This window comes from Aythya ferina (assembly GCF_964211825.1).
Source record: "Aythya ferina genome assembly, chromosome: Z".
Lineage (NCBI taxonomy): Eukaryota > Metazoa > Chordata > Aves > Anseriformes > Anatidae > Aythya > Aythya ferina.
Window position 1 is genome coordinate 47,230,038 of NC_140299.1, and position 20,342 is coordinate 47,250,379.

The 20,342-nt window shown below is 38.3% G+C and overlaps 1 protein-coding gene across 12 annotated transcripts in view; it reads right to left on the bottom strand.

Annotated features, from left to right (window-relative positions):
• The window catches only part of SHC3 (SHC adaptor protein 3), a 71,256-nt gene continuing 50,914 nt past the window's right edge, over positions 1 to 20,342 (bottom strand). For all 12 annotated transcript variants that reach the window (XM_084505484.1, XM_084505490.1, XM_084505485.1 and 9 more), the window contains 6 exons: positions 15,344 to 15,470; positions 14,084 to 14,237; positions 12,791 to 12,887; positions 11,678 to 11,872; positions 9,087 to 9,382; positions 1 to 6,062 (listed from right to left, as the gene is read on the bottom strand). In XM_084505484.1, coding sequence (XP_084361610.1) covers positions 5,934 to 6,062; positions 9,087 to 9,382; positions 11,678 to 11,872; positions 12,791 to 12,887; positions 14,084 to 14,237; positions 15,344 to 15,470 — 998 coding nt within the window. In that variant the 3' untranslated portion in view covers positions 1 to 5,933. The remainder of the gene's footprint in view (positions 6,063 to 9,086; positions 9,383 to 11,677; positions 11,873 to 12,790; positions 12,888 to 14,083; positions 14,238 to 15,343; positions 15,471 to 20,342) is intronic.

A 20,342-nucleotide genomic window follows, 5' to 3' on the forward strand; every position in this document is an offset into this window, starting at 1 on the left:
TTTAGAGTTGATAGCAGTGCTCATTATTTTATTACTTTGGTTAATCACATACAAACTGAATAATCAGAAAACAGCTGCATGACACATATTCCAAATTCTGTTGCTCAAAGACTTTCTCAGAGACAAAATTTGCCTCTATAACCAGAATATCACAATCAGCAGACAAGCAAAAACTTGAGATTCACAAAAGTTTGGGGGAATATAAATGATCACAATATTTCCACAAACATTATTTTTCCTGCAATTCTCAATTAAAAATATTTCTAAAAGTAATAAATATTAATAAATATCAAATGTACAGTCAGACTCCCTTTTACAGTAAAATAGCCACTTTTTTGTTGTTGTTGCTGTCCACACAATGCGAAGAAAAACATTTAACTCAAAAGAAGAAACCTGGCTTCCTTTGAGATTTAACTCTGCAGGACTTTACTTAGAAGCAGTTATCACACCAGTCCAGCCACAAAGGACACAAATATATATCTTCTACCAATTATAATCTTTACATCCTTCACTTACGAAAAATTTCACCTTTTCTGAATGAACATTTGCCTGGGTGGTTTTGGTAGTTTTGCCTCACTGAAGAAAAAGGAGGCCTGCTGGAGAAAGCTGTCTTTATCCTTTATGTTATTTGACCTTCACGATAACTACATGAACTGTAATTGCACATCTTAATCTCAAAATTTGAGGCTACCTTCATTAGCTGAGTCATCCTTCCTGGCTCCCTCAAAGTGGGGTAGCAGAATGAGTCACCTAGCTTTTATTTCCTTATTCTTTTGGTTTTCACAGCTTGTTCTGGTGTCAAACAAGGTTTAAACACCCTTTACTTAGCTTTTCCTTTATACAATGCTTTTGCTAAAAATATGTAGCTCTGTAGCTCTATCTCCCTTACTGAGATTAAAATAATAATAATAAAATAATGCTGCCTGTTCTCAGTGGAAGCCATACATGATGCTCATGTTGGAGGATGCAGATGAACAAGAGACGAATCTTAGGCATTGTACAAGTATTTTGCAATTCTCTTCCTCAAGGTTCTGCTTAACCCTATCAGACAATTAGCATGTTTTTAATTTGGTGGCAGCTTTCTTTTCTCATTAGTGGCTCATATGCCTATTGGCTCATGTTTCCAGACCTCACACTTCTTAACCCTGGGGTTTTCTCTCCCAAGGCAGCTTTTCACCTTTTGGCTTTTCCAAGTCTCTTTAACTGCAGACAAGTTTTATGTGTTACTTCTCCACAGGCCTGCACATGTTCCAGCTGCACCCAATGCTGATGAGAGCAAGGTGAGACACTGAGTAAGGGGGTAGAATAAGTGACTGAGCACAGAGCATTGAGTAAGATTTTTTCCATATCTTGACGGCTTTGAGCCAGTATAGGTTTGTGGAGAGTGTAATCATAGTTTTGCTGAAAAAAGGCGGTGCAGATCAACATATTTTTGACAGTAACTACAATAAAACAATTTAGATTTTATACAGACATACTTTGAAAATGTCTGGAAGACAAAAAGAGAAGTGTATGTATTACATCAGCTCAGACTTAATGCAAATATGGTTTACAATAAAAATTCTTGGATCTACCATTTCATGTAGTTTTCAAATGCAGCATTTACTACTTACAAATTTCTAAATATGCATAAGTTATATTATGAATACTGTATCTGGAACTTGATATGTCAGCAACAATTGCACTGTTGTATAAATTTTATAAATTCTCCTCCTCTTACTGCACAATGTGATACTTGGGAACAAAGATAGTAACAGTTTATTATGTGAAGGAGAAGAAGGATGCCAGGATATCAAAAAGGTGACATTTACCAGGCCATTAATAAACTTTTTCTTTACATGACAACGCACATTTTGCAACCAAATCCCAGTCCTAGGCCTATGTCCTTTGTCCTCTGCTTTTTTTTGAACAAATACAGTACAACAGAGAGGTATCTGATATAACTAGCATCATCTCCCATTGGGAATCCTGTAGGATTTGAAGTGAAGGGAAGCTTCAGTTTAACATTTTACCTTCACCTCATGTGCAAAGCCCTGGGCAGAGAGGCCATGGAGATTGCATCTCCTCCTGCACCTAGGCATAGCCAACTTGAACATCCTTCTCTTTTGTTCAGGAAGGGAGCCTGGAAGTCTTCACAGTGTGCAAATGCCCATTGAAACCAGAAGGTAATTCTGTTTTCAACTCGCAATTTCTACCTTTGGCATTTCATTGCTTGTGAAGCATCTGAAACAACTAAAACTTTGGGAACATGACTATACCTCAGCTCTCAAATCTATCACTTTCAGCTTCAGCATTATGAAATTGTTACTATCCTAACAATTAATATAGAACTTTAATAAAATCAATCAGAAGCATTTGTTTTACTTCTAACAGTCTTGTTTAAAGGAATCTAATGAATTTTCATTAGCCATAGTTCATATAGTTGCAATACAACTGGAATCAAAACTGATAATCAGATTTACTGATAATAGTTTCAATTCTGACTTCTCAGCTATTCCCTGGGAAAATATAAAAGGATAACTGAATATTGTATGATCTCAGTGATTTCTAGTGAGTGTAGTAAATTTGTTCTTTCAGTTAAATCCCGGCTCTTTGAGTCATCATACTGAATGATCACCAGATTTTTAAAACCAGTAAGTGTATAGCCCTTGAGACAGCATAAAAGAGAAGAAAACCAAAAGGAAAGGAGACTCAAAGCCAAAGGAAAATATTAAAAAACTCAAATTATTATGCAGTCAACTGTACAGTTTTCAGCTAATAACACAACATTGGTCCCATAGCTTTATGTCTCTTAAATTGCTAGCAGTGTTGGCTCCTCACAGAAATGAGGAGAGATGACTTTATAAGAGGTTCAGTTCTCTCTTGCTGAGCTCAATGTAAAATGTCTCTTTCACTCTAATGACAACAGTAGTGGACCTGCTGACGAAATGGCTATACAGTTTTTATACCATTCTCATATGGTGGAAAGCCAAATCTATGACAATTACAAAAAGTAGGATCTGCCAAAGAAGCATTAATTTGCCCATATGCTTGCTCTTCCTTGTTGGTTGGTTCAAGATCATTTGGTTTCAGTGACTTAGAAAAGGCTCTGGACCTTCATATGTGGCCAGACAGGATCTCCCAGGCCATTATGACAGTGGAGTATTGTTGCAGCCCAAATGCTGAAGCCCAAACCACCACCAAAGACCAAAGTACATATGATCTAGCTACTTGTAACCTTTGCATCATCAGTGGATAAGCTCGGCAACGGGATGTGCTGGAAGAGAAGCTTAAAACAGACACATTTTCTTGAAGGCAGAGTTTGTGAAATGTAGTTTGGGGAACAACTACTGATGTTTCTGGCAAGCTTTTTCAAGTCTCCTTACCATCAGCTTTAATTTCCAAATTATGCAGCTATTTGGCTGCTAAACTATTAAAGCTACAGCTGGGGTAATGGTTAAAAAAAGAAAAAAAAAAAAAAGGAAAAAAAAAAAAGGAAAACAATATTATCTGCTTATTTCAGTGGATGTTTTGTGCCTTCATTCATACATCTGTATCTTGCCATATTTTTCCCAGCATGCACTGGCAGGATACTTAAGAATCCAAGACAGAGATAGGCAGCAGGTGGGATTTTTGAAGGCAGCTGAAGAAGTTAGGCACCTGACTATTGCGGAAGTGATACACAATCATATTTGAAGTACAAAAGAGGCCTTTTGTTACAGTTATTGATATCATACTAAAAACATTCCAGGACATGTCTGTAGGAAAGTGGGAGACCGGAATGACAAGTGTTACATACGATGAAAAAGGAGACAACAAAGATACTTCAATGGGCAATATGGTAAGAACAGATACTCTTAAAAAAAAATCAGTCTGATTGATACTGCTTTGGCTATAAGATCTTTTCACTTTCCTTGCAAATTCCAACTTGGTAAAAGGAAAACACAAATTTTAAGAATTAAATATTTGAAGACTTTAAGTGTCATGGTAATTTGCAAAGCAGTATTTACTTTCTTTCCTTTCCTTTCAGCTCACATCCAGACCTAGAAACATCAGATAATAACTATCTGAAACAAAATGAATCAGAAGCATTTGGTTCACTAAATGTCTTCATTTGGTTTCAGAATGTTTTGATTACATAATCAAATGTATTTTTATTTCATGGGTCACATGATAGTCTTAGGTACCTTAATAATTTTAATTCTTGAGGACAACCAAAATAAAAGTCTTTCAAAGTTGCAACTTGACCATATTTCAAAGCATGAGGTACAAGAAATAGGTACAAGACTCTTTTTTTCCTTTTTTTCTTTTTTTTTCTCCCTTACGTAGTGATTCTATCTGAATGAATTCTAAGTGAATCCTTCAAGCAGTTTGGTCTTAATTAAAAAAATTCTTAAACTTAAAAAAAAAAATTTAAAACAAATCTAATTAACTACTTGAGGACAGGTAGGTGTTTAATCTAGACTTAGCCTGCTAACTTTTGGCCACTGTAAATCAAGTCTGATGATTTGATTTGAGATGCTTCTGCTAGAGAAGACCTTTGAATGCTGACGGCTAAATCATAGCTCTGTCCCAAACTTTGCCATTACAGGAACAGTGTCTATTGAATTTGTCTTGATAATTTTACATAAAAAAGAACTAAGGCTCATAAAACATGAAAACAAATTAATATAGTGCTTGCGTTTGAACAGTACAGACCTTCACTAAAAAAATTCCCAATACCAAAAGACAAGGAAACATCTGTCAGAAACGCATCTTTAGTGTATATTTCTAACTTCATATTTAGAGAAAAGCTGTATATTTGCAATACCTATCTCTTGCTGAAGGTCAAAATCAAGTTATACTTTGGGAAGAGGCACCTAATAACTAGATAAATGCAAATGACACCATTTGCAAAACTGATCACTGAGTCATAATAGTTTTCACTATCCATAAGACTAAAAGATTTTTCAGATATGTCTTTAACCAGCCACAGAAGTCTTGCATTAAATCTACTAATTACAAGTTATTGAAACTGCCTAATCAGTATATAACATCTCACTGGAAACTGATAGTCAAGGACACCTAGATCTTCACCATAACCAGAGAACTATTTATAAATAATCTTACCATTCAAATTAACAAATTGAAGTTGCAGAATATTGTTGTATTACCATTAGAAAAATCAAATGCATACACTTTTTACACAGAGAGATCACACCAAATCATTGTTAAAGCAAGATACAAATGCTTTGAGTAATATCATATAGGAATTCAGACTTGACATCAGAAAGAAAATGCTTTTGATATCTATGACACTGAATAACACTTTAAAAAAATCCTTTTATGCTAAATTTCTGAGTTGGAATCCATGTTGCTAAATTCAGTCTCTTTCCAAGGTACTTAACCAACATGTTCCAACTGTAATCCCCATTATTGTGCTTCTTACATAAAATCATAAATAAGATGCCCAATATTTGTTTTCTCAAAAATTGAGACTGCTGTATTCTATTTTTATCTGAACAATCACTATTGGCATTTTTCTTCTGTTAAAAACACATGGCACAGAAGATTAGTTCTATACCATCAACAGACTGACTTGAAAAATATAAATATATACTGTATTTATATATTATGTGTGTGTATATATACACTACCAATATTCACAATTGAGGATCAGAACAATTTTATTGAAATTAATTTTTAAGAAAACCTTCTGTTGTGACTTCAAGTCCACATAAAGCATTGAGAATTTTCAAGTAAACTGTGTGAAATAGAACTTCTTAAACCTAAAGAAAATATACTGGTGAAACATATGGGAATATGGTGTGTGTGTGTTTTTGTTGTTGTTGTTTGTTTTGTGTGTGTTCTTTTTTTCTTTTCTTTCCTTTTTTTTTTTTTACATACATGTTTTCAGATCTGCACTTTCCACAAGTTATAACTTGCAAGTTACAAAAACTAAGAGTTATCTGGAGTCAGTGTTTCCTCTCAGCAGGCTGCTGCAAGCAGAGTTCACTCCCAGAAGAAACTATTGGCAAATTATTCTCAAGGTGATGATTGATGAGATGACTTATGCTGTCAAAGACACGGTCTTTTGTACGAACCTTCAAAAAAAGGATGCAAGAAAACAAGTTAAGGAGCAAAATATTTTTTCTCATAACTTTGCATCAAAATTCTCTAAAAATAAAAATGTACCATTAATTACGTATTTGAGACAGATCACTCTCTCATCAAAAGCAGTGGAAATCTGGCTGTTTAGTCTCTGTGTGTTTGTCTCTGACTCTCCTTAGTCTCTCCAAACAGATACTCAGCAAGATACCTATGAGCTAGTCTGCTTTCCATACAACATTTTGTTTCACTGTAAGTTCAATTTTTAGACTAACTTTTCTTTTTCAAGAAATTACAGGTTCATTTTAACTTCTTTCACCTTTTTATTAAAAAGGGATATCCATCCAGGGATGCCAGAACATCTCTGTGCATTTCAGCATCTTTGTGTTTTCCACAGCAAAGCCTTTCTTCTTGAGATGCCAAAAAACAAACAAACAAACAAACAAAAAAAACACCTCTGGCGTACACTGGGAAATTCCCTTCCTCTGAAAGTGAACCACCCACCACTTGTGTTTGGCTTGAGTTTGCACAGTGCTGCATGGTACATGCTTGGGCCTTTGAAAGTGAACCACTTTAGGGTAGGGAATGTCATTTTTTTCTAGTCCATTTACCAGTACTCTGCACTGGAATCCTGCTAAGTGAATTATTACAGCTGCAATAAGAGAAAACTGATATTACAAGGTAAAACAGTCAAAAGTTAGGGTAGGCCAAGACCTAATTAATATTAAAAAACATCTTTAATTAACTTAATTTAATCTTTATTATCTTTAATTACATAACCTCATCTTCCCAGAACATTTCCTTCTTATGTTTAAAATAACTTACGGCATACAGCTTCCACATGCAGAGCAAAGTTGTGATAATGCTTTTGTGTTGGGATAGTTCTACAATGTCTCAAGCAAAATGGTATGAACACTGCTCTAAAATGGCATCTATTCTCCTTGAATGTTTCTAAAAAATCATAGAATAGAAAATAGATAATGAAATTTGTTAAAACTTTCAAAAAACAGTTTATGCTGCAGTGGGCACCCCGCTTGAAATATTTCAATCTTCACAATAAAGTTCTGGCAAAATTACAAGAACTTGGGACACAATGTCACAGGAAAAGAAAGTAGCAAACAACACCAACGGCAAGTTATACTATCTACTGAGTCTGCATTTAGCAGCGTTGCTGAAGAAAACCAGCTGGCTCTCATACTTTCTCAAACATACTACTTTTAAACATTACTTTCTATAATTATTCAAAGCTATATTTTTCAAAACTAAGATATCTTTAAAACATCAAGAACTTTCATTACCTATATTCAAACTAACACATCTTCAGCCCATTCAACTCAAGTGAGAGCTTTCTCACCCTCAGTAGTATGCACCATCATCACCACGGCTCAAGCTTCAATCCTAAACCCAGTAGAAAACCTGCAGTACTCACCTTTACGCATCCCTTATCTAAACTAGAGATCTTTTGTGAGCTGGATTAGAGCAGAAGTGGCAGCACAGTTAACTGCCCTGGAAACACACCTTGAGGAGTTGTAACGTGCCACTTGATAATTTGTGTGTGAATTGACTTTCAAGCACTCTTTATGAACCAGTTTTTACAAATAATCACAGAGGCCAGGCAGGAAAAGCACATGCCACTGGAGCACTGCTGAGGCTTGCCTCACGCCAGTGTTTTATGAATGACTCTTCTCTCTGACAAGTCACAAACAAGGCTGCTGAGGAGCTGTGGCAGGACCCCACAAATCACACAGACAGCTCAGCTAACCTAAATATAGATATGAAAACACTGTCGTCACTTTTGCCTTCCAAGCCAGCTGAAGCTGCTGCAGAGCAGCAGAAACACCCAGTGAGCCCTGCTGAGATGGAGAACAGGAACTGTCCCAGGCCTGGGTAAAACCCTGCCAGTGAGAGGAACAGCAGATATCACATCTACTTTTTGGCTTCCAGAGCTCCTGGTGGGACATGTCCGCACCTTGTAGCAGCTATTTCTGCATTTATTTTGAAGGGGGAATTATGAGACCTGCAGGGTCACAAAGCAGCTGTCAACATTTTAGAGAAGGAGGCTGCTCCCAGAGATGCATAGGGTCTGGCTTCCTGGCCAAGCCCGGGACCTGGCTGATGGCGCAGAAAAAGTGTTAAAAACATTCTTTGACTGTCCTCGTGTGGCGAAGGTAAGTAAGTAGACTGGCAAGTACTGTGGCCATTGCAGTGTGGTAGTATGCAGGACCAGCATAATTCTGCTGCTGGTCTTCCTTCTGCAGGCTTCTCAGATGAAATAGATGCTAAACAGCCACCTCCTTCCCAGGAGTTTACTTTCCAGCTTTTAAAGCTGTCCTTTAGAGAGGAAGAGGGGTTACTATCTGTCAGCTACCACGGGACAAGAATAAAATGTGTGGCAATGCTCTTTCTGGTGAGGCTCATCTCCCCCAGAAGCACGACAGATGGATGTAAAAACAGGAGTTTCTTTGCATTTGCTGTTCTGTGGCTGGGAGGCTTCATCAGCTAAAGGAGTGCCTGTGCAGCAAACAGATGTAGCAATTTTACCCCAGTGGGGCACAGTTTTACTCCAGTCGTCTCATGGCCTTAAGAGGGGGAAAATATAATGGCTTTGGGGGGCCTGATCTGTGTCCTCACTGACAGAGATCATGTGGAAATTCCCAGCACAAATGCTGGTTGAACTTGCACAGTTGCCAGCAACTTCTCAGCTAGAAGACCAAAAAGGGGCTTAGCTACACTTTTGACTAAGTTAATAATGCAGTGGCCAAAGTTTGACATTGATAGGGAACCAGGTCCCTGAGACCTCCTGCAGACGTTATGCGGGAGGTCTTCTGCTATCCCTGAAATGTGCATGTATGCATGCACTATGTCTTCTACTAGATATCAGGAGAGTATTGGATGTGATGACACCTTACATTAAGCTGTCATTCTGGTCAGTTGTGCCTAAGCTGTAAACAAGTTTAAACATATTCAGAAAAAATACAGAAGTCAGAAAGTGCCTGTATTACTCCATAATCAGCACTTACGGTTCCTTCTGGATCCACCAAAAGAAGATGTTTGGCTTGTCCATTTTGCATGCCTGTCAGCACATAGGAACCTGGATTTGTGGTACTTTTTCTCACAAGGAAATCTCCACATTTTTTTAACAGCTGTTCTGCGTCTTTCCTGCTCATCTCTCCTTGATACCATGGCTCTGTACTTAGCTCTTCCATTGTAGTCCAGTCAGCAGCTCTGGATAAAAGAGGACTAGTACATTCAACGGAAGTGGATTTATTCAACACAGGCTCAGGTGTTTGGTTCTTAAGGGCATCTTCAAATGGTTCTGGTTATAGAAAGAGAAACAAGTGCAAGATAATTAAGAGTTAAATCATGTTGGAAAAAAAAAAATATATATTCCAGACATTTTTAACTGGATTTATTCTGTGTTATAGTCACTTTCCTTTAAGAAATTAAAAAAAAAAAAAAAAAAAAAAAAAACATACTACAAAGCTACAAAGCTTACTGATCTGTCATGTAGTAAAACATGTATTAAGAGTGTAATATGTTAAAAACGTGTGTTATGCACACAAAGACAGTGATAAAAATTAAGAGCGAATATAGGCAGAAACTTTTGAAAGGTACTGATTTTATTTCAGTAATGGCCATTGTCAACATCTGTATTTATGTGCTCTGGTACAGTGCAAAGCTCTCTTTTTGCCTTACAGGTTACGTCAGACAGTTTCATTTAAAATAAATTGCATAATATGGGTACCCAAAGTCATTATAGTCATATCTGGTCTCTCTTCAAGGAACATATTCATTTACCCATTATCCATTATTATATATTATCCATTATTATATATTCATTATCCATTATTGAGTCTCCAGCCCATGGGTAGGTCTGGAAAGGATCAGTCGCTGTTATTACTCAGCTTACTCCTAACCTCAGCCTAGGAAGAGGACTTTGGGACACAGAGACAGGTTAACACCTTTATTGTGATTTACCTAATAGAAATTAACCCTTGGGAAGTAATCTTTTAAACTTCAGCTGAATCCTGAACTCAGTGTTACTTTCCCTAGAGTGGAATGGAAAGAGGTGTCATTGCATATCTCAACAGTCTTACAGAAATAGTAAATAGGTCAGTGTATGTTTCATTATAGGCTCTACTGACCTACCACATGCTATTTGCACTTTTAGATTTTCAATTGCCCATCTAGCACATATTAAAAAGACACATTGTTCTGAGTCCACTAGACTTACTAAAGAACATCTGGAGAGCAGTACTGTGAAGCAACACACATGCTATAAGTAGACTGCTCAGAGGCTAGCGGTACATAGCCATGCTTTTGTGGGGCCACTGAGAAGTTAATTTAGTTCAGAGAGATAGGATAAATAGTATGCTGTCACAGATTTAAGCATTATCTAAACTAAATTGTATGTTTCTTAAATCTGACTTGTATGTATGTCTTCACTACATTACAGCCTGCACTACTCCACATGTTTAGCTTGACAAACCACTGACTTTGGACTAGTTGACATACTTTCTGATAATGCTTTTCCCTTTGATCCAATGGTCAATAAAGCCTAATGCAGGCTGCAAGATGAGAAATCAGTTTGTCTTATTTTTAGGAAAAGAATGTGTATAGAGGTAAGCTTGTCCATGTTTTAAGGGCGTGGTTATTAGAAATTAAGGTTAACATCCATCATTTCAGTCAGCAGACTTTTCTCATTGTAGAACTATATTGATAGATAGGTGCACTCTTTAACTTTCTCACCTCCCCCTTTCTTTCAGTTCAAAATCTTTGCTGTAGAAACAGAGACACATTTCAGCAAAAACATGCCAGGAAGACAGTTTCATGTAGACTGAAATTACAGAAATGTAGATATGTTATTTTACAGATAACATGTAGGCATCAACTGCTTTGTCTCACTGCCTTTTAATAATATGAACTAAATTGAATAAATCATGTGTCAGCAACTGAAAGGAAGTAAGATGAACAGAACAAGGAAGGTTTTCTATACATCAAATTGCTTTCCCCATACTTTTTGTTAAGTATCTGCTCATGACTGAAAACCTTGTATATGGGTAGCATCAGCATCAAAATTATGACTGATGCTTAAAACTTTATTTGAAGACTATAGCTGTGACACTGAGTCCGGAAAAGTTGACTTCAAAGGTAAAATAAATGGCTAGGTAGGTCTGTAGACCTACCTGGAAGAAGAGAGAATTTACTTTTACCTCTCAAGTTTCTTGTTGCACAAAGTCAAATGCAGTATGCATTGACTTCCTAGAAACAAGTTCACAGGACAGGCAAGGAGCTAGTTCTCCAGTCAATCACTCCTTCATTTTCATGCATGACAGGGCTCCCAATTTATTTTCCTTCTGGCACAGTTACGCATGATGCTATGGATAACATAGACTGCAGCTTAACACAGATCTAATACAAATTAGCTTCAGATCTTTGGCTACCCTTATTTTTATCTCAGTCAGATATGAAACCACCATGAATTCTAAGGCTCACTGTGACTTCACTAGGGATACTAAAATTTCATCTGGAGAATTTTAGGATTATTTTTATACAGAATTAATACATAAAGTCTCTTGCTAGAAAGGGAGTGAAAAGGAAGGAAACTCACTCATGTCAAATAGATCCTTTCCTGGGCTACTCTCTTTGGTATTATTTGCGTTTCCACTGAAGGTACTTTCAGCATCTGCCTGAAGTGCCAATAGAGCTTCCATATTTATATGCTGAGTGTTCACATAAGTTGGCATCTCTGCTGTTGGAGTTACTTGTGATCTCCCTTCCGGCACACTATAAATATCCAGAGATCCTGGAAAATTCAAGAGATGGTGGTTTATTTTTTTAATTTATTTTTTATTTTTTATCTTTTACATAATTATGTTGTTAGAATGAACAGATGATAATATCAAAACCCATCACCACAGGTTTAAAATTCCCTGGAATGGAAGATAGAAAGACAGTAACTGCTGAAGCTAATAGAAAAAATATGCCATTGAAAACAGTCATAACAGTGTTTCAGTGAATTTTATTTTTAATTATTCTGGAGAAAAGGTATTTTTTGTAAATCAAGACTGTGAGTTTCAAATTAGCTGGGGACTCATTGGGGATGAAATGAAACAAAGTTCCCAAATCAGTGTACATTAACAACAGACAACGTATTCTGGCATTTGAAAAGAAATGGTCCACCAAGACACCTCAAAGCTGTCACATAAAGGTGGAAGGGGTCAAATTTGACACAGATGTTTTGAAGTGGTTTGCTTCTAACTCATAAACTGCAATATTAAAATCATGCAGTGTTTGTTATGTGTAGAGGCCAAATTATATGCAGACATGTGCATTGTTCTACATTCCTAAAAAGATTCTGACTTTGTACCCTACCTTTGGAAAATCCACTGTGCGTATCCTAGTGGGTCGGATTTTATGAAAAGACCAAAAGTTTGTCTTTAAATACCATGAACTTTTCAGACAAGCTAGATAGCTGAATGTTTGGGGCAAATCTGTACAGGAAGTGTTCTGCAAAATATAAGTTTTTGTGAAGGTGTGCATTTAATAATTCATCCAGGAATACTTACCAAACACTTTTCACTGATGTCAACACCAAAATTCATGACAAAGGGGACCAACAAAGTGCAGCTCATTGACTTAAGTCTTCAAGGCATCAGACATTTGTGTGCTTTGCCCACCCAAGACATCCTGCTACATTACAACCCAAACTGGTAAGACTCACCTTGCTTAACAGGTTCATGATGCCAGTCTTCATTGAATTTGTCTCCTAAGTGACGACTCTGGTAATAGATCCGCTCTCTTCCCACTCCTGCTGCAGACTAGAATGGACACATGTACAAAGAAAATTGCAATTACCATTAAAACACTGATATATTATGAGTGGCTTGGACAATTTCCTTGACTGTATTCTGTGTACTCCCACTCTTTATTTCCGATTCATTATTGTGTCAGAATATAGATCTCAGAAAAACATTTGTGTAGGAGTAAGACATTACTGGTGACCTTCATGAAAACTTCCCTCCTTCCTGCTTTTATCAACCCCTGCAATCCCAAATAATACATCATTGCCTTCAATATGTTTGTCTCCACACAGGCAGCCCTGACAAACTGTGGCTGGGAAAACCATTTCTTAGAAACCACACAAGGGATCAGTAGACACCCTAAACACCCTCAAAAACATGAGCTGAAAGACTCACATTGGTACCAGGGAACTCACTTAGATATTGACAGGAGTATGTTTTCTTCAGTCAAGGCCCCTCTAGATTTAAACAGAGTTGGACTGGATCTCAAAACTCCTCTTAAGTGGTTGTATGGATAAGAGTCAAACCTCTGACAGCAATGCTGGTAGAAATATCCAAGCTGGCTTCAGTTCAGTGTGAAATGAAAGACCTACCTAGGAACCTGGCTAAATATCAGTTGCTGCTGAGTTATTAACATAATGAAATGTTAGCAATGACTGTATTAGATTGTATGAAAGCTTCTGTATCAAATAGTTTCTAGTTTGTTTGCACTCTTAATTCATACTCTCTGAGACAGATATGTTTCTTAAAACTGTAGTAACCCCCAGGTTCTTCTCTGAACTTTTTTTTTCTTTTTTTTAACACCATGAAGAATTCAACTCCCTTTGCTCAAATGCTTAATTTGTTGTCTCCTAGATCAATGTCCATTAAATATGAAACTAATCACACATTTATGTTCCAAATAAATCCATCTTAAATATGTATATATTTAAATTATATATATGTGTGTAATATAATATATATAACATATATAATATATAACATATATATTACATATAGCACATATATAATATATTATAACATATATATGATATGTATACATATATCATATGCATATAATATATATTATATATTATATATTTTTATATATATGTGCATATATATTATATTTATATATATATGTAGTATATTTTACATATATATATATGTATGTATGTATGTATGTATGCATGTAAATTTTGGATCTATCAGCAAGAGGGCAGAGATGCACCGACCTGAGCTGTGTCTGCAGCAGTGGGAATCCTTGCTTTGAGTCTGGCATCAATGAAGCCACCGGGAGGGGGCATTTTATTTGGGATGTTGTTGTAATAGGGATGTTCTGCTGCCTCACTCTCTTCCTCCATCCATGACTCATCAAAACTCTGCACCCTGTAAGAAAGTGAGTGCTTGATTTTGTGTGTCACTTGCAAAGCACTTACAAATACTTTCAGCATGTTAAGACTGGCTGTGAGAGGATCACTATTGCATATTATTTTGAAAATTCAGCTACCATCATTGGCCAGGATCATGCAGCAGATACCCTGATTAGATAAATTTTATCTATATCTCCCTTTGCAAAGGATGAAATTCTTTAGCCTGAAAAATGATATATATTTTTTTTAAACTTAGCTTTAAAGACCATTAAATAATCCACAAACAAACTCACAGTAGCATTCATAATATTATTACTTGATTGACTGACTAAGCCCTAAAACATTGTCTTTAATTATGTCTGTTCTATCACCACTGTAAATCTTGAAGAACTTCATGAAGTCATGAGATAGGATCTGTGCTTTCAGTCTACATTTAACAGTCATTTATTCCATTCCAAAGTGAGTACAGAATGCTCCCAGATAGAAATAATAGCATTTAATATTCACCATGTGCTCATTTTACCCTTATGTAAGAAATAAGATTTATTCTAATGTTAGTGAGCATATACTGATCCATGATAAAAATAGAGATCACTAAAGGAAACAGAAGGCTATACCACAGCATTTTAAACATAGGAAAGCCAACAAATCTGACATTATTGCTCTAGAGAACAATGCAGTCAAAGCCTGTCTATGAGACATTACATTCCTAAAACCTTTACTTCAGCTAATACTAGAAATAGTGAAACATCACTGATCATTTGGGAAGCCCAGCAACTCTAGCTCACTTCATCCAAATTGACGGAGCTGCTATCACAATAACAAGAATGATAAAATGTGACAAATAATATTCATTCTTGGCCATAAAACACTGCATATTAACCACAATAGAAAACACATGATCCTTTGAGTAATTTCACTGTGAAATCCATATTTAGTCCATTCTTTTAAAATGACTCTGCTCCTCTCAGATTCATTAAGCAAGCCCTCCTTTGCTAATTCAGCAGAAATCTCTTTTTGAAGCATTTAAATCCTGTTCATCTCCAGCAAATTTGTCCATAGCATATTTTATAAAGTAAAAATAAAGAAGGTTCTTTATCAGTCTTCTGTAACCGTACTCACCTATCGTGCGAAGTAGGTATCTTGGAGGGGCACCTTAAGTATTGCTTAAATCGAAGCTCAAATGCCTGCCCTATGGTGCTGATGACATCCTGGGCAAGGCCATCACAGCATTCCAGTATATGACAAGCTACATGAAAAAGATTGACACATTCAAATCAATCTTTATATTAGAGCGAGATGCACTGACCTATGACAAAACACCTACATGTCAGGCATAATTGGCCTATTTGTGGTATGTGCATTTCAGTAAAACCTGAAGCAGGCATGATGAATTTCAGACAATGGACTGTAAAGGTTAAATAAAATAGATATAGTGTGTAACTGCAACAGGCAAGAGCTCAAATCAGTTCCACAACTTTAATAAGTCCAGAAAGATAGGAAACTCCATAAAATTCACACTTGTTATTAATTGAATGCAATAGGCTATGTGAAAACTTTGAGCTCTAAATTGAGCTTACAAATATCACAGAATCACAGAATTTTCTAGGTTGGAAGAGACCTCAAGGTCATCGAGTCCAACCTCCAACCTAACGCTAACAGCCCTCCACTAAACCATATCCCTAAGCTCTACATCTAAACGTCTTTTGAAGACTTCCAAGGATGGTGACTCCACCACTTCCCTGGGCAGCCCGTTCCAGTGCCTCACAACCCTTTCAGTGAAGAAGTTAAATATATAAGATTATATGAGATAAATATATAAGATTACAAATATAAGTAGATAGCAAAAGCAACAGCAACCTTAACTACTCCATGCTTTCTTTGCTTTCATTAATTTTATACCCACTTTAATTTTATTTTAGCTGTGGTGGGATGGCTCCCATGACTGGAGTGTTGGAATGGAAGGATATGGGCTCTTTAGGAAGGACAGGGAGGGAAGATGAGGAAGGGGCGTTACCCTCTATGTCAATAAGCAGCTGGAACACATGGAGCTCTACCTGGGGATGGGTGAGGAGCTTATGGGTCAGGATTAAAAAGAAGACAGGGCTAGGTGACATTCTACTAAGAGTCCATTACAGGCCACTTGCCCAGGAAGATTGATTAAATAAGGCTTTCTATAAACAAATAGAAACAGTCTCACTTTCACAAGCTGTGGACCTCATGGGGGACTTCAACCACCCTGATATGTGTTGGAGGGACAGAACAGTGGGGCATAGGCAATCCAGGAGGTTCCTGGGCTGTGTTGATGACAACTTCCTTCTTCAAATGATAGAGGTGCCGACAAGGAGAGGTGTTATGCTGGACCTAATTCTCACCAACAAGGAGGGGCTGGAAGACAATGTGAAGCTCAAAGGAAGCCTTAGGTGCAGTAACCATGAAATAGTGCAATTCAGGATTGTTAGAGGAGTGAGGAAGGTACAATTCAAGCTCACAGCTCTGGAATTTGGGAGAGCAGACTTTGGCCTCTTCAGGGATGTTGGTAGGGATCTGATGAATCTCTTCTTGGTAGAGTTCTCTGTGATAAAGCCCTGGAGAGAAAAGGCCCAGTGAAGCTGGACAAAGGATCACCTCCTCCAAGCTCAAGAATGATTCATCCCAACAAAGAGAAAACCAGGCAAAAATGCCAAGAAGGTTACATGGATGAACGAGGACCTCCTGAACAAATTCAAAAACAAAAAGGAATATTACAAAGGGTGGAAGCAAAGACAGGTAACCTAGAAGAGTACAGGAAAATTGTCTGAGCAGCCAGGGATCAGGTTCTGAAAAGCTAAAGCCCTGTTAGAATTAAATATGTCCAGGGACATCAAGGGCAAAAAGAAGTGATTGTGAGGTCACCTCATAGTCCTTGTTCAACTGTGGCAACTAGGAGGAGTGCCTCAAGACTGCAGGAAAGCAAATGTCACTCCTATCTTAAACAAAAGAAAGGAGGACAATCCAAGGAACTATAGTCCAGTCAGCCTCACCTCAATCCTTGGGAAAGTGATGGAACAGTTAAACCTGAAAACCATTTCAAGGCACCTGAAGGACAAGAGAAACAACAGGAGTATTCATCATGGATTCACCAAAGGGAAATGATGCCTGATCAACCTGATAACCTTCTATAATGAAATCATCAGCCTCATGGTTGTGTGGGGGGATCAGTCTTCCTGGACTGCTGTAAGGCTTTCAACACTGTTTCTTATAAGATTCTCATAGAGAAGCTGTTGAACTATGGACTGGATAAGCAGTGAGGTGGATCAAAAACTGACTGAACAGTCTGGCCCAGAGGGTAGTGATCAGTCATGCAAAGTCTAGTTGAAGAACAATAATGAGCGAAGTACTCCAGGGGTCAAAACTTGGTCCTGTCTTGCTTGACATCTTCATTGTCAACTTGGATGATGGGATAGAGTGCACCCTCACTAAACTGATGGATGACATGAAACCGGGGTAAGTGGTTGACTCGTGCATACAGGCTGGGGGACAAGAAGATGGAGAGCATCCCCGCAGAGAGGGACCTAGGGGTTGTGGTTAACCACAAGCTGAATATGAGCCAGCAGTGTGCCCTGGCAGACAGGAGAGCCAACTGTACTCTGGGGTGCATCAAGCACGACATTGCCAGTTGGTTGAGGGACGTGATTGTCCCACTCTACTCTGTGCTGGTACCTCAAGTACTGTGTGCAGTTCTGGGCACCACAGTACAAAAAGGACATTAAACTCTTGGAGAGTGTCCAGAGGGGGGTGATGAAGATGGTGAAGGGCCTAGAGGGTAAGATGTATGAGGAGCAGCTGAGGTCACTAGGCCCATTCAGCCTAGAAAAGAGGAGGCTGAGGGGAGACCTCATCATGGTTTGCAGCTTCCTTATGAGGGAGAGTAGAGGGGCAGGAGTTGATCTATTCTCTCTGGTGACCAGTCATAGGACCCAAGGGAAAGGAGTCAAGCTGCAACAGGGGAGGATCAGGCTGGATATCAGGAAAAGGTTCTTCACCAAGAGGGCAGTAGTGCATCTGAAAAGTCTCCCCAGGGACCCAGTTGTAGCAAAATCCAGTCAGAGTTTAAAAACCATTTGGACTATCCTCTTGGTCATATGGTCTGAGTTTTTGGGTAGACCCATGTGGAGCCAGGAGCTGGACTCGATGATCCTTGTGGGTCCCTTCCAACTGAGGATATTCTATGATTCTATGATTCTGTGAATCTCATAAAGTCCAGCAAGAAGTACAGAGTCCTGCACCTGGGGAGGAACAAGCCCAGGCACCAGGACGTGGCGGGGGTCACCCAGCTGGAAAGCTGCTCTGCAGGAAATGGTCTGAGGTTGCTGGTGGACACTGACTTGAACATAAGTCAGCCTTGTGCCCTTGCTGGTAAGGCTGATGGTATTTTTGGCTGCATTAGGCAAAGTATGGCCATCAGGTCAAGAGAGGTGATCTTTCCCCTCTACTCAGCTGCACCTGGAGTGAGGCTATACCTGAGTGCTGACCAGTTCTAGGCTCCTCAGTACAAAGGATATCCAGATGTACTGGAAAGAGTCCAATGTTGGGCTTCCAAGATGATGACAGGACTAGGATACCTTTCCTATCAGGAGAGACAGAGAAAGCTGGGACTGTTCTGCCTAGAGAAGGGGAGGCATAGGGGAGATTGTATCAATGCCTATAAACATCTGAGTGGCAAGTGCAAAGAGGATGGAGCCAGGCTCTTTTCTCTGTCACCCGGTGCCAGAACAAAAGGCAATGGAAACAAATTAGCACACAAGAGTTTCTGTCTGAATTTCAGACAGTTCAAACACTTGTCAAAACTTCTTTACTGTGTGGGTGGTGGAGCACTGACCCAGGTTGCTCAGAGAAGTTCTGGAGCCTCCTTCCTTAGAGGTCTTCACAAACCCTCTGGACATGGTCCTGGACAACTTGCTCTAGGTGTCCCTACTTGTCCTTGCTTGGACCAAATGACCTCCAGAGGTGCCTTCTAACCTTAACCATTCTGTCATGTTCTGATTATCACCCCAAGTTTCCAAGTTGTTCTCTTCAAGTTCCTAATTTTTTTCAAAATTTCAAGCTGAAGGAAGAGCAATAATAACAATACTTCCTACATTGCGGACCCTGTTACGGTTGTAGTAATAAAAAGGATGCATGTTGAAAGTAGACTTGACAGCCAAAACCAGGACCCTCCACATATTCAGAGGCAGAGGCTGACATCCCTGGCTAGCAGCAGAATATTTGCTGTTTACACTCTCTGCACCAATGTTGTTGGTGGTGAACAATCAGTCCCAGATAAGGTACAAGCATATCTCTGGGAAAGTGGACCCACAGTAGTTAGGTTAAAGAAAGCTATAATTTTTGCACTCTGTAACTAGAGAGGGCATATAAAGAGGCGACATTGCTTACTGCTAAACCTGTCTGGAGCTGAAATGAAGCATGAGTCATTAAGTAGTTTCAGTAGGTGACATAATGAATAACCTGTTTCCTTGGATACGTGAATGGACTTTCAGTAGGTAGGAGATGTGCTTCTTGTAAAAGGTTGAGAAGGTTTGGCTCACACAGAGATGATTTCTTGTGTAGGTTACAGTGGAAGACAGACAGTCTACAGCTATCTAGATCTAGAATATAAAGCATGAAGAGAGCTGTTCCAGCCTTGGGAGTAAATGAGTCTAATATGAATGTGCAAACTGTAGTACAACATTGGTCCTAGTGTCAAGAAAAGCAGCAGTAACACTTTTTGTGAGATACAGAAGTAAAATCAAACTCACTTCTGAAGTGATTTATAGATAACATGAAGGTTGATGGAATGGCCAGTGAGGGTAAAACACAGCAATTTACCCTTGGTAAATTAGACCTTTTGAAAAATGAGTTTTAATACTAGGCACATGCAAAGTCACTGATCTGCCACCTCTGAGGTATACATGCAATTGGGAAAACCTCTTATGGAAAGCTCTGGCTCAGGAGGGTGAAAGATTACAGCATTAAAGAATTTCACCTGAGATAACATCGCTACACAGCAGCAAAAATGGCTAATGAGAAAACCAGCTAATGATTAAGCTAGAAGCAAATAAGAATAGGAAAGTGCAACCTCTATTATAGATTGTTGAGATTA